General features: G+C 44.0%; 1 protein-coding gene and 1 long non-coding RNA gene across 3 annotated transcripts in view; one reads left to right on the forward strand and one right to left on the reverse strand.

Annotated features, from left to right (window-relative positions):
* The window catches only part of LOC105473922 (DIS3 like 3'-5' exoribonuclease 2), a 374,047-nt gene that overhangs the window by 269,678 nt on the left and 91,202 nt on the right, over positions 1 to 13,167 (forward strand). Inside the window, 1 exon segment of the mRNA XM_071073554.1 lies at positions 11,434 to 11,546. Within this exon segment, the coding sequence (XP_070929655.1) occupies positions 11,434 to 11,546 (113 nt within the window).
* LOC112425213 (uncharacterized) lies at positions 876 to 10,536 on the reverse strand. 2 transcript variants are annotated; one of them, XR_003016276.2, is made up of 3 exons: positions 10,434 to 10,536; positions 4,478 to 4,588; positions 876 to 4,110 (listed from the first exon to the last, which is right to left on the reverse strand). It is a non-coding gene; the product is annotated as an uncharacterized lncRNA (long non-coding RNA). The 2 variants fall into 2 exon arrangements; XR_011610133.1 differs by having other exon boundaries at positions 876 to 2,489; positions 3,453 to 4,588.

A 13,167-nucleotide genomic window follows, 5' to 3' on the forward strand; every position in this document is an offset into this window, starting at 1 on the left:
AGGTTTTCATTTCAACAAATATTTATTGTCTCCGTAAAGGAATTACTTTCAGTCATGTTGAAAATCATACTATGTCTACTTACTTGTTCTACTTATTAAAATGTTTGTTCTGCAAAATGAATGTATAATCTTTTAAAATTAAATTGAGAGTGCTTGTAGTCTACAGGTGTTGAAAAAGAAGCAAGTATGAGTTTGTTAGGTACCTGATGCTAAGGGGCAAATCTCCATAGTGCAGTGGTTAGGAACTCTGGTTTTGGAGTCAGACCTTGATGCAAGGTGTCTGACCTCCCTGGGTCTCAGTTTCTTTATCTGTAGAAAGAGATTAGTCTCATAGCATTGGAAGATTAAATGAATTAATATAATGAAGTGCTTTAAAAAGTAAGCAGTCAATATGCCATTGTTATGAGACCACCAGTACGGTGGATTCTCATACCATAAGCATGCATAAATTATGTATATAATTTCTGGTTAACTTTTGTGAAGTCTTAGGGGGTCAGAAATGGTTTCCCTTTCATGCAAAGAAATTAATAAGTGAAACTGAATGATTGGATCCAAAAGAGCTAATTGGGCATGGTGAGAAAATAATCCAAATGATATCTCCAGTGTCAGAGAAAAGCCACTAAGGGTTTTTGTCACCGGCATATAAAGCAATGAACTTTTGCCTTTCAGAATTCTAGGTAAATATGAAAGTTGTTTCAATTTCTGATGTAAGGAATGCTGGGATTGGATTAAGCAGTTAACAGTTAACATTTAGTTTGTAGGCATTTTAATACACATAGTTGTTTTATATTTCTTTAAAACATTGAAAATTATATATCTCTGATATATTTGGCTGTTAGAGACTAGTACTTGTGTCCTGGGACTATTTTTTTTTTCTTTTTTTTTTTTTTTGAGACGGAGTTTTGCTCTTTTTGCCCAGGCTGGAGTGCAATGGTGCTATCTCGGCTCACCGCAACCTCCACCTCCCGGGTTCAAGTGATTCTCCTGCCTCAGCCTCCTGAGTAGCTGGGATTACAGGCATACACCACCATGCCCAGTTAATTTTGTGTTTTTAGTAGAGATGGGGTTTCTCTATGTGGGTCAGGCTGGTCTCCAACTCCTGACCTCAGGTGATCCACTCGCCTCAGCTTCCCAAAGTGCTGGGATTACAGGCGTGAGCCATCGCGCCCAGCCGGGACTTTTTAAAAATAGAAAAATCCACAAATGAATGAAAATATGCTACAGTTCTGTTTTCAGACCTAGACCTGGGGGAAACCATTCTACTGGGATTCTACACGTACATTCCCTGCACAGCCTCAGATATAAGAAAGACTGGGTCCCCATGCTGGCCATACATGTCGAAGCCCATAAAAGAGATGACACCACATGCCATGACCTACTATGTACTGCAGTCACATTTCTGGCATGAAAATAGTTGTTTCCTGTTCAGAAAGAGTATGCCCAGTTCTCTGCTACTTCATTTACTAAGTTCACCTTTATGGAGCTTGCCTGCAAAGTGCTTTAGTCACCAAAATCCACCAGGAGAATTGACCAATAAGCTGGCATCAATTTACTGCCTCCTGCTCAGGCTGGCCAGTAGTGCTGTTTCTTGGTGTGTGCTGGGAAGTCAAGAGGTACACAGGTGGCTAGGGTGGACATAGTGTTTTGTTGGTGTGTTTTATTTTAAAAATCCAAGACTCTTTACCAAGTAAAACACTTATGATTCAAAAATTAAAGTTTACATCTAAGCAAAAAGAAAAATTCAAAATCCTGTCACTCGAAACCATTGTTACCTTCTTCTTATATTTTTCTCCAGATATTTTAAAGCAGGGTTTGCATTTTTTATTTTATACTTTTTATCCTTGTTGCTTTTCTCAGCCTTTGAAAACTGAAAACATTACAAATGTGTGTAACGGATAAAGGAACAATCCTGGTGTATCTGCTGCCTCTTAAGATCATCACTGAGGACATTTTTATTCTGCTCCTTCTTAGCAGTAACCTTCAACTTCTGCCTCTATTGACTTGTTGTTGTTTTCAAACTTTGAGCTAGTTTTACTTAACTGGATTTGTCCTTTTCAAACTTTTTTCTTTTCTTGCCTTCAGCCCTGCCTCTTCTTTTTTTTTTTAATAAAGAATTTTGAACATGCACAAAAGCAGAAGGAAGAGTATAATGAAACCCGTTGTTCCCATCACCTAGCCCCTGCATCCCTCATTCCACAGCCAGTCCTGCTCCATTCCCAACCCACCTGTACCCCAGCCCTTATTACTTTGACCTGTTCACTTTGTAATGACCTTCTAGGGTCCTTTGCAGTCCCTAGGACTTCACTGTCTTTTGGCTTTGAGGAAGAACCAAGTGCCTGCCCTGCTGCTCTCAAAGCTTCTCTGGAGCTTGCGCTCTGTCCCAGGCTTGACCGGCTAACCTGGGCTTTCCCCACTCATTGCTGAAATGCCTGGAAGTTCCCAGACGTTGAGTGCGCCAGCCTCGCAAGTTCAGCTCCTCATTCTCTTTCCTGTTAATGAAGAAGGCCATTGCTCAAGTCATTTGGAAGAGGAAAAGTGGAATTTACTACCTGGGTGTTCCTCGTCCGTGCTGTTCATATAAATTTAAACTTAGATTCCTGACAATTACATTGAACATGACAAAAATTGCTGTGTGGGCAGTTTAGTTGAGTACTTGCAGATTGATAGAGCCCTTAGTAATAATGAAGGGAAAAGGCTCTTGAAGCTGCTTAGTTCCAGAAGATGAGCTCACCAGTTAAGGAGTTTGCAACTAAAGGTCCTCATTAACCTCTTGCTGGATGGCAAAGAGGAAAAAGAAGAAGAAAATCCAGGCTCTTCAAATCCTGACCTTTGGAGAGATCTAAGAAGAAGTCATCCTATGCTACCCCCTCCTCATGGTGGGTTCCTGTATTTCATTCAGATTTACTTACCCCAGATGTTTTTTTTCACTTCAACTTCTCTTAAGTTTATAAAATATCCTCAAACCATTACCACGTCATGGCCATGGAGTGCTGCCATGGCTTGCTATACTGGTGGTCAGCTTTTGTGTGAGATTACATAACGAATACCACATGGAGCTGGAAGATGCCAGCGTTTGAGTTGTCCCTCTTACCTAGCAACCCAATCAGTGTTTCTCAGAGGGAATGTGCTTATCCCAAGTAAAAGGTGGAGTTTATTGTGTGGCCACAAGGTGATCCAAGCCCAATTGAGTCTGTCTCCAATATTCAGTAGGATCATGCTGAGGCCAGGGCCCACGTCCTAGCTGCGTCAAGCTGCCCTGAGTCAGGCCCCTCATCGCTGGTGCCGTTTGGACAGCGGAACGTCCCTTTCTCTCAGTCCTCTTGGTTGGATTACCCTTTCTGAGCTTCCAGAATACTGTTTTGTATCTCTGTTGAGGCTCCTGTGTTGGGAAAACTGGCCACAGGATCAAGCCAGAGCATTGTGTTCCCATCATAGACTGGGTGGAAACCAACCTGAGGTACAGGAAATCCAACATCTGTTCTATCTGTCAGGGTGTCCAGCAGGTTGTACTTCTGATTGTGGTCTTCAGGCTCTTTGTTTTTGTTCAGTATGACTGCAGATGGCATTAATAGAGCCATGGTCTGCAGAGTGGATGAGGTGGCAAAGTGAGAAAGTGAGTATGGTACATTCAAGTTACCTTTCCACTTAGCACTCCCTGGTGGCTTCCCATTGCACTAGGAGTAAAGAATGCCTCATCCTGACCCAGCAGGACAGCTCTCCTCAGGGCCCATCCGCCTCACTAGCCTCCCTGCTTCCAGTTCTTCTCTGCTTTCCAGCCATCTTTCTATTCCTTAGACACAGCAAGCTTGCCCCCACCCCTCTTCTTTCGCTCTGGCTCTCCTGCCTGGGATACTCTCCCCCATGTCATCATGTGACGTGGTCTTTCTTAGACCCACAGGTCTCAATCTGTTTCCTCAGAGAGACCTTTTCATTACTAATGAACTCTAAAATAAGCTCCAGGCATTCACTGTTTTATTTTTTCCAAAGTCCTTTTTACTATCTAAGTAATCTTGTCATTTTTTTGGTTTGCTTGTTGCCTTTCTCTCCCAACTTGACTGGAAGCTTGGCATGAGAAGGGAGCTTGTCAGTTTTCTTGTATGTCTCCAGTGCCTAGAAAAGGACCAGTACATAGTGGGAGCTTAATAAGTATTTGTTGCATGACTGATTAAATGAATGAACATGGTTATTAGGAAGATTATGAGGTAACTAAAAGCCAAACCATGTGGTTGTTTAGCCTGAAGGAGAAAAGTCCCAGGGGGCCATATGCTGGCTGTCTCAGTAATTAAAGCTGGTACTACCCTAAAAGCACCTCGCCCTGTTTCACTCCTTTCTCTTAGCCAGATTGCTGTCGTCCGAGGAGATAGGCTTATTCTGGGGACCCTTATGAGCCAGAACTGGAGCCAATAAATGGAAACTCTAGGGAGACATATTTTGGCTTTAAAAGAGAGAAAAAAAACAATAAGAATTGCCACTTTACCTGAGGACGTAGTGAGCTTCACCAGAACAGCAGTGAGTTTTAAGTCACCTGAGGTAGGCAGGCACAGCCTGTGTGCTCTCTTGCAGACCTGGTATGGAAAGGGCTCAGCACCTGCATGGGCAGTTAGGCAGGGTTTACAGTCCTTTCAGCCCAGAGCAGCAGGGGGCCTGCCTTATATTTTTTGTTACTTTCTTTTTCTTTCAGTAAATGTCAATCACTGTGGACCCAGCCCTTTCCCTACCCATCATGCTGATTACAGAGAGTCAGGAGCTAGTTCATGATCTACATGTAGTAAATGGGGGTAGAAGAGTTGAGAAGCTGTAGGAAGACACAGAAGGGGATTGAGCCTGGTCTAGGTCATCAGGGCAGGCCTGCTGGAGGAAGTGACTTTAGGTGGTAGTTTGAAGGACCAGTGGGAGTTGCCAGGAAGAGAAATAGAGATAACCAGGGGGAACCCCATGGGTGTGAGCATGGGAACCCCATCACAGTGTCTTGGGGGTATAACTGTCATTTAAGGGATAAGGACCAGGAAAGTCAAAACATGCACAGAGCAGACCCACATGATGAGCACAGCTCCTTGTGAAGTGGTGATAAGAGGATGGTGTGCAGGGGAGGAGTGGAAGACACAAGACCATGGGATGAGAGGGGTGGGCAAAAACCAGACCAGGCAGACTATGGAAGCCAGGTCTGGGCTGTGTGCTCAGGGAAGCAGAGGCTCTGGAGGGTGTAGATGGTGAAATGACAGGCAGATTTGTGTTTGGAAAGGGCACTGTTTTCACTATGGAAAATGAGTTTGAGAAATGGCAGGGAGAGCAATAGGAGGTTGTTAGATACTTCTTAGGAGAAGCCATGGTGGTCTTGGCCAAGGTGACAATGGCGGGAAGGAAGACATATGGGCAGATGTGAGAGATGTATGGAAGGTAGAATCAGAATGATTAATCGACACAGGCCTGAGAAAGTCCCAGGTTTCTTTTTGGTTTAGGCAAGCCTGGGTATCACTTTTGGTTTAGTGGAGGTGATCCCACTTCCTGGGACAGGAAACACAGGGAGAGAAATAGTTTTGCTGACAGTAGGGGCTTACGGAGGTATGAGTGTGATGTGACTGTGGGACAGCTGAGTGACAATTCTCAGTAGACTTTTTATACATCAATTTGGAGCTCAGAGAAGTCTAGTCTGGTGATATACAATTAGAAGACCAAAGCACAGAAATGAGGTTTGAATCCCTGGAAGTAGGTGAGACAATCCAGAGAGAAGAGGTGGAATTAGGAGAGAAGGCAGCCTGGGGCAGAGCACAGAGGCTGGGCACACCACACGCAAAGGACATGGAGAGGCAAAGAAACTTGAAGAGGAGCAAACATGGAGCTTAGACACCCAGAGTGGGGCCCAGAGCTAAGGAGAAGTGTCCCAAGGTGTGGGGGTGGGGAGGGCGCAGAATCACCAGGTTTCAGATGCTGCTATAAGGTCAGGCCTACAAAGGTTTGGATTTAGTGCACAGAGGTTACAAGTGACCTGGACAAAGTTATTTTTTGCTGATGAAGTATATTAAAAGGCTTTCCAGGTGTCACATGTGCCTTAGTCCATTCAGGCTGCTGTAACAAAATACTGTAGACCAGGTGGCATAAAGAACTAAAACAACGGATTTATTCCTCATAGTCCTTGAGGCTGAGAAGTCCAAGATCAAGATGCTGGCAGATCCAGGGTCTGGTGAGGGCCCACTTCCTGGTTCGTAGAGCAGCACCTTCTCATTGCGTCCTTCCATGGTAGAAAGAATGAGAGAGCTCTCTGGGGTCCCTTTTATAAGGCACTAATCCTATTTGTGAGGGATCTACCTCTGTGGCCAAATCACCTCCCAGAGGTCCACCTCCTGATGCCATCACATTGGGGATTAAATTTCAACATGTGAATTGGCAGCGAGCGGGTGGGGAGGCTGGGGGGAACAAATATCTATCACAACACATAATATTATTTTATGCGAGGAGTGTCCTGCTGATGTCAAGAAGAGCCTCTGTCACCACTGTAACCACTGTCGAGTCTCAGCAGTGGCTAAAAGTGAATGAAGTGACCCAAGTCTGGAAGGCCCTTATCTCACTTCTGGTAAGGGAAGGCCCCACCTATAGTAGGTGGCCACCCTGGTCCTGCTCATTCCTGGTGCAGGCCTCTTGAGTCGTTCAGACAGTCTCTGCACTACCAGCTAAAAATGACTGTAACCTAGAAATGTAGAAGGGAGTGGTTTAGATTTTAAAGAGCTTGTTCATCTAATTAAATAGAACTGGAGTTAGTGGCTTAGTGGTTGTTCTATAGTCAGGCCCTGCTACAAGTGGTTAAGGAGACTGACAGTGGGAACCAAAAGAGCCTGCAGGGACAGGAGTGTGGCTGTGAACATGGCTGGGAAGAGTCTCTGCCAGGACTTTTGAATCCAAAGCTGAGAATGTGGCTTCCATGGAGTTATGAGAGATAGGGAGGGATTTTGAGCTGTGGCCCACTGAGATGAAAAATTGGGTTGTATCATCTTGTCTTGGAGTTGCAGTGATAGTGTATGGCGAGGGGTAATAAAAGGAGCAAAGGATCTGGACCCAACCTGGTTTTGAATCTGGGATTTCTCACTTTTTAGCTAGGTAATTAGAAAAGTGACTGAGAAGCTCTCTGCATCTCAGATAATTCATCTGTGCAAAACGATTTGCATAGCTGTAGTCAAAGTTAGCTTGTGTGTGGAGCCCCTAGCACAGAGGAGACATTTAATAAATGATCACTCCTGCTGTCTTTATTTTTATTATTATTATTATTATTATTATTATTATTATTATTTTCTTGAGACAGAGTCTCACTCTGTTGCTCAGGGTGGAGTGCAGTGGCGCGATCTTGGCTCACTGCTACCTCCCCCTCCCGGGTTTGAGTGATTCTCCTGCCTCAGCCTCTCAAGTAGCTGGGACTACAGGCATGTGCCACCATGCTTGGCTAATTTTTGTATTTTTTTAGTAGAGATAGGGTTTCACCATGTTGGCCAGGCTGGTCTTGAACTCCTGACTTCAGGTGATTCACCCACCTCAGCCTCCCAAAGTGCTGGGATTACAGGTCTTTATTATTTTCATGATCATCATTGTCCATGTTACGTTTATGTAGTTGTTATGGATCACAAAACACTTTCAGATGTTCTCACTGATTGCAGTTCAGCTTACTCCCGTACACTTGAGTCATGACACGGGTGTATCTGCGAGCCTCATTAGACCGGGAGCTCCTTAAATGGAGGGGTCCCCACTCACGGATGTCTAGTGCAGGCATAAACTAGAGGATCCATGTGAGGAAGCACTTCCCCTACCAGAGCTCTTCAGAAAGAGAGCAGGTGGCTTCAAGAAGATGTCAGCTTCCCACCCTTGAGGATATAGCAGGGGCCACCTGGCAGGGACACTGTGGGGAAGTGGCTGCACTGGTTGGAAGGCTGGCTTCAAAGAAATGGTTTCTCAATCCCACTTTATAATCTATTAGTGTTTTAATTGGATGAAGCAGTTCTGATGTCCTGTCAAGTTCATTCAAAGGAGTGTTTGTACTCATCTAAGTTTGTGGACCCTGGGCAAAGTGAGCCAGACATGGCTGTCCCGGGGATCCTTCCTCTCTCTGCTCTAACTGCTCTTTAAACACACAGACTCAGCCCTGGCAGGTGAAAGTTTTAAATTTAAAAATATTTTAAAAGAATGCTTTTATATGAAAGACAGTATCTTTTAAAATATCAAATTTGTCTTAAACATTTTGGCAGCATATGCCATGTAACTTTTGGATTTATGTTTTCTCTTTCATAGAATAAAAAGTTCAGTGCAACCACCTCAAGAGTTCTGCAAGTTCACATTATGTAAACATATATAATAAAATATTTACTTAGGGTTTCCATAAAAAAGATCCAAAGCAGAGAATAAGAGGGCTTCTCTTTGCTGGTTTCAGAGGCTCTGCTGGGAATTCTGAGTGAAATTTAAGCCTCTTGAATATGTTTTGATTGGCCTTCTTCGTATTTTATCTCCTGTAATGAACTCTTTGTCAGTTTGTCAATTTTGACTAAGGACAGAAAGTTCATGTGTAGTAACACAGAGACTGAATTTAAAATTATGGTTTATATCATGATGTAATAATCCTCTCTCTTGTCCTTTAGTCAATATTTACCTGGTAGGCCGATATATTATAATGCTGACTTCAAAAGAAGACTCTTTATTTTACCTTCTCTAAGTGTTGGTTTTAGATACTTGAAATATCAAAACTGGAAGTTGAGCCGTCTGAGACTCTTGGCTGAATTCATGTAAAGTTCAGTTCCTCGATCGCAGGGCAGGTTTCACTGCTCCCAGTGACCCAGCGACACAGCTGCGTGCCTGTCAGAATGAGGCAGCTAAGCTTGGAGTCATGCTGGTTCCTCTCAGCTTTCCGGACAGCCCTCTCCTCTGTGGGAAACAGATCTGTTATGTTACCCCATAGCAGCCAGGATCTCTTAAGTGTACTTAAGTATTCCTTTATGTATTACAGCTACAGGATTGGGCGGAAAAACCTGAAGAATGCCCTGTAGGAAGGTGGTCTCTGAGTGTCACACCAGATGAAGAATAAGGAATCTTAAATTCTTTTCTTTGCTTGAACCCCTTTTTTCAAGCACCCCATGTGTAATCATTTTTCCATTTTAAAAACTGAGGGAAGAATTATCCCCCGGTGAAGGATTAGGAGGATGATAAGTAGCTACACAGTTTGCAGGTAAAATGTGTGATACCTTAGTACTGATCGTTCAGGTCACCAAAGAAGCAAATGGTACTGTGTTAATAAGTTCTTCTGAGCCAACCTGGGTGTGAGTCAGGACTCTGTCAGTGAGTCATAATGGAAAGGGAATTGATTCACTCATTAACTGCCAAGTCCGCAGGTAGACTAGTTTCAGGCTCAGCTGGATCCTGAAGTTCAAATGAGGTCATGATTCTTCTTTTCTTTCTTAGACTATTATTTTCTATATTGGCATGATTATGTAGCATAGATGTTTCCTGGCAGCTCCAGGTTTATGTGGTCCTTAGTGCCTGGGATCCCAGGAGAGAGACCCTCTTGCCTGGAGTTCATATCATTTATCAAGTGTATTGTTCAACTTAAGCAAATTCAACACTATGCTTGTATCTTCCATGTGTTTATCTCTGCCCATTGTGTATCAATATTTATTTTATTTTATTATTTTATTTTTTCAAGACAGAGCCTTGCTCTCTTGCCCAGGTTGGAGTGCAGTGGCACGATCTCAGCTCATTGCAACCTCAGCCTCTGAAGTTCAAGCAATTCTCCTGCCTCAGCCCCCTGAGTAGCTGGGACTGCAGGTGTGTGCCACCACACCTGGCTAATTTTTGTATTTTTAGTAGAGGCAGGGTTTTGCCATGTTGGCCAGGCTGGTCTCAAATTTCCTGGCCTTAAGTGATCCGCCAGCCTTGACCTCCCAAAGTGCTGGGATTACAGGCATGAACCACCATGCCCAGCCTATATACTTATTTTACATGTATACTCTTTTTTGTAATCTGTTCATTTTGTACATTTTCATACACACATACATGTATATGTAAGTATATACATATGTATATACTCTTGTATGTATATGTATATTTTTATTTTCACATATACATTTGATAGATGATTTACAGTATGTTCAAGAATAAATCTTAAGTTTATAACCTAACGACCCTCCCTCATTTAAGGTACAGTTCTAACAGCCTTGGTCATCTGACCAACTCTCTGGTAAACCTGGTAGGGAGGGCAGGGCCTGTTAAAAGACAGCTCCACCAGGAAGGGAAGGAGCAGTTCTAAAAGGAAAAAGAAAGTGGGTCCTTTACCAGAGGGAAAAGATAAACCGACTATTGATTCATTCATTCAGCAAGTACTTCCTGAGAACCTATTATGTGCCAGGCACTCTTCCAGGCCCTGGGCGTACAACAGTAAACATTACACAAAAGGCCTTACTTACCGGGAGCTTACGTAGTAGGGAGAGAGATAACAAACACACAAGCCGATAGAGATATGCTGTGATATCTGGTAGTGCTGAGAGCTCTGAAGAAAGACCGCGGTAAGCAGCAACAGGTGTGGAGTAGTTGCTTTACAGTGCAGGTGGAGGAAATGGGGTTGGGGGGTGGTGGGGAGTTGGAAGAGGCAGATAGGTGGAGGAAACAGGGGGAGGGGGTAGAGGAATCTCTTCTTGTTTTGGGATTCTCTTTCAGTTGACCCAAATAAAGTAAGGAAGATTTTGATAGGCAGATACTATTAAGACTATCCCAAGCATAGGGAAAAGTATGAGTCAAGCCAACGTCTAAATGTCTTGAGGGAAGATCTGTTCAGGGAGTGGAAAGAAGTTTCCCATGACAGCTGCATACAGAGCATATGAAGGATGGGGCTGAGGTTGCTTGGGGTGTGACCCTGCAAGGACATAAATAACAGGCTAAGAGTACCTTTCCCAGACCCACATTTAGAAAGATCACAGCAAAGTGTGGAGAGCCAGGTGAGGGGTCACAGAGGCAAGATAGGGCAGCCAGGTGTGCACTGAATAGGGCAATGGCCAGAGGGAATGGGAAGGAAGGGCAGAGCTTTCAGAGGTTGCATCTGCAAGATTTGGGGATTAATTCACTTCTAGTAACCTAAAAGGATTTGTTCATCACCCAGAATGAGCCATATCTTCTTATGTTTACTCAAAGATAAGAAGCCTTTAGAAATGGGAAACATCTTGGGAAAGTGGTTAATCTTGTTTATTCACAAGACAATTTCATCATCTTTTGCTATACAATGAGGAAGGCAACAGTAGTGCAGGTCACAGGGGGAGGTGGCTAAGGAAGGAGGAAAGCAAGACTGGATGTGGCACCTACATTGCAGGTCCTGTGGCCTCTGGGAGTGACATACATTCAAGGAAAGGACTTCTGGGAGGGAATGCTGTGGCCTTCCATGCCAGCCTGATAGTCTTTCTCGTGCATTTACAGGCAACTTCGAAGTGGGAGTTCACATTGCCGACGTGAGTTACTTTGTTCCAGAGGGATCCGACCTGGATAAAGTGGCTGCTGAGAGGGCCACAAGTGTCTACTTGGTTCAAAAGGTAAAAATCCATCTCCAGTTTCTTTTTTCTTGCTTTGTTTATTTGTTTGTTTCCCTGGAAAAGTGTGTGCTCGCTGTTATGACATGTTCTCCGGAAAGAGAAGCCAAAGAAAGACATCCGAGGCCTCACCCCAGAGTGGCCCTGCTATTTAAGTAACTGACAGATACTCAGCTTCAGAAAGAAAGGAGGCAAAATACCTGCTTTCAAACAATTCTTCTAAAGCAGGGCTTGGCAAACTCAGCCGACACCAGCCACTAGTTTTTGTAAGGTTTTATTGGAACTCAGGCACATGCGTTTGTTCATGTATTGTGGCTGCTTTCATATTACTTCAGCAGAGTGGCATGACGATTTCCTGTTACTATAGGCCCTTTAAGGAAATGTTTTCAACCCCTGTTTTAAAAGGTGGGAGCTAATCTGGTCCTGACCTGCCCATTACAAGATAGCCATGGGAGTCTCTGAGATGGAAAAGCGAAGGGAGATGAGGAGGAGTCTGAGCTTTTCCCTCTCATCCTGACTACACCACTCTTGGTTAGTTGCTAAGTGTCTACAGAACTCCCTAGACTCATCTGTGAAATGCAGGGATTGGACAGATGGATCTCAAAACATCCCTTCCATTCTATGTACCTGTACCTGGCACATTCAATGGTAACCATGAGAATCCATTCCTTTAACAAGTATATATTGAGCACCAATTATCTGGTGGACACTGCAGTAGGCCTCAGAGACAGGGGTTAATAAGAGACCAAGCATGAGTAAGTTCTGCCTTCCACACTGTGGTTTGTGAATTCTGCCAGGTTTCTTTCTCTTCTTTCCCTCCTCTGATCCTCTGTTCATTTGCTCATCTTCCTTCTTTGGCCATATCTGGACTTCCACTTCCTTTCTAGCTTTTTAAAATTTGGCAGTCCAATTTGGGATTCTACCTATACTAGCTTGAGGCTTCCTGCCTTGCAAACCCATGCACTAGGACATGATTCTGGTATTTGCTCATTGACTGCCCTAAGGTCAGAGGAATATCCCCACCATCCACCCTAGAATGCACCACCATAGGTGCATTCTGGAATTTCTGGGCTTTACTTCTAGCAAAGTGCCTACTTAATGTCCACAAAGGTATTGGCACTTCTGGAGCAAAAGCTATCCAGGAACACCCAAAAGTTTCTAAGATTTCTGGTATTTACCAAGTGTTACTGAGAGTTCCTCTCATGTTTTCAACTTGTCCACCCTGAAAACTAACCTCTCAAAAGGGAAGAGACTAGTCTAGGCTTTGAATGCAGCCATATCTTCTAGGGGCTGAAGATCCTGTTGCCTGTGGCCCAAGCTTAGTTCCCCCAATGTAGCTGAGTTTATCTTTTGACAGTGATGTCTTCCACCCCATGGTAGAAGTCACCCTGTCTGAGACCCTTTGTTTCTGCTACAAAGGGAGCTAGCCTAGATGGGCTGTCTTGTCCCAAAGGAAAGCCAGAGCTGTCATCTGCCATAGCCGCCTTCAGTAAGTGGAGGTCGTACCTAGGAAAACCTGGTACCTCCTCTCCCCTGCCCCAGGACAGTACTCTCTGTATCACTGAAACCTAGAATGTTTGAGCAAAACCCTAGCTCCACCTGCTCCAGGAGAATTGGACAGCCA

Source organism: Macaca nemestrina, chromosome 11 (genome assembly GCF_043159975.1).
Source record: "Macaca nemestrina isolate mMacNem1 chromosome 11, mMacNem.hap1, whole genome shotgun sequence".
NCBI lineage: Eukaryota > Metazoa > Chordata > Mammalia > Primates > Cercopithecidae > Macaca > Macaca nemestrina.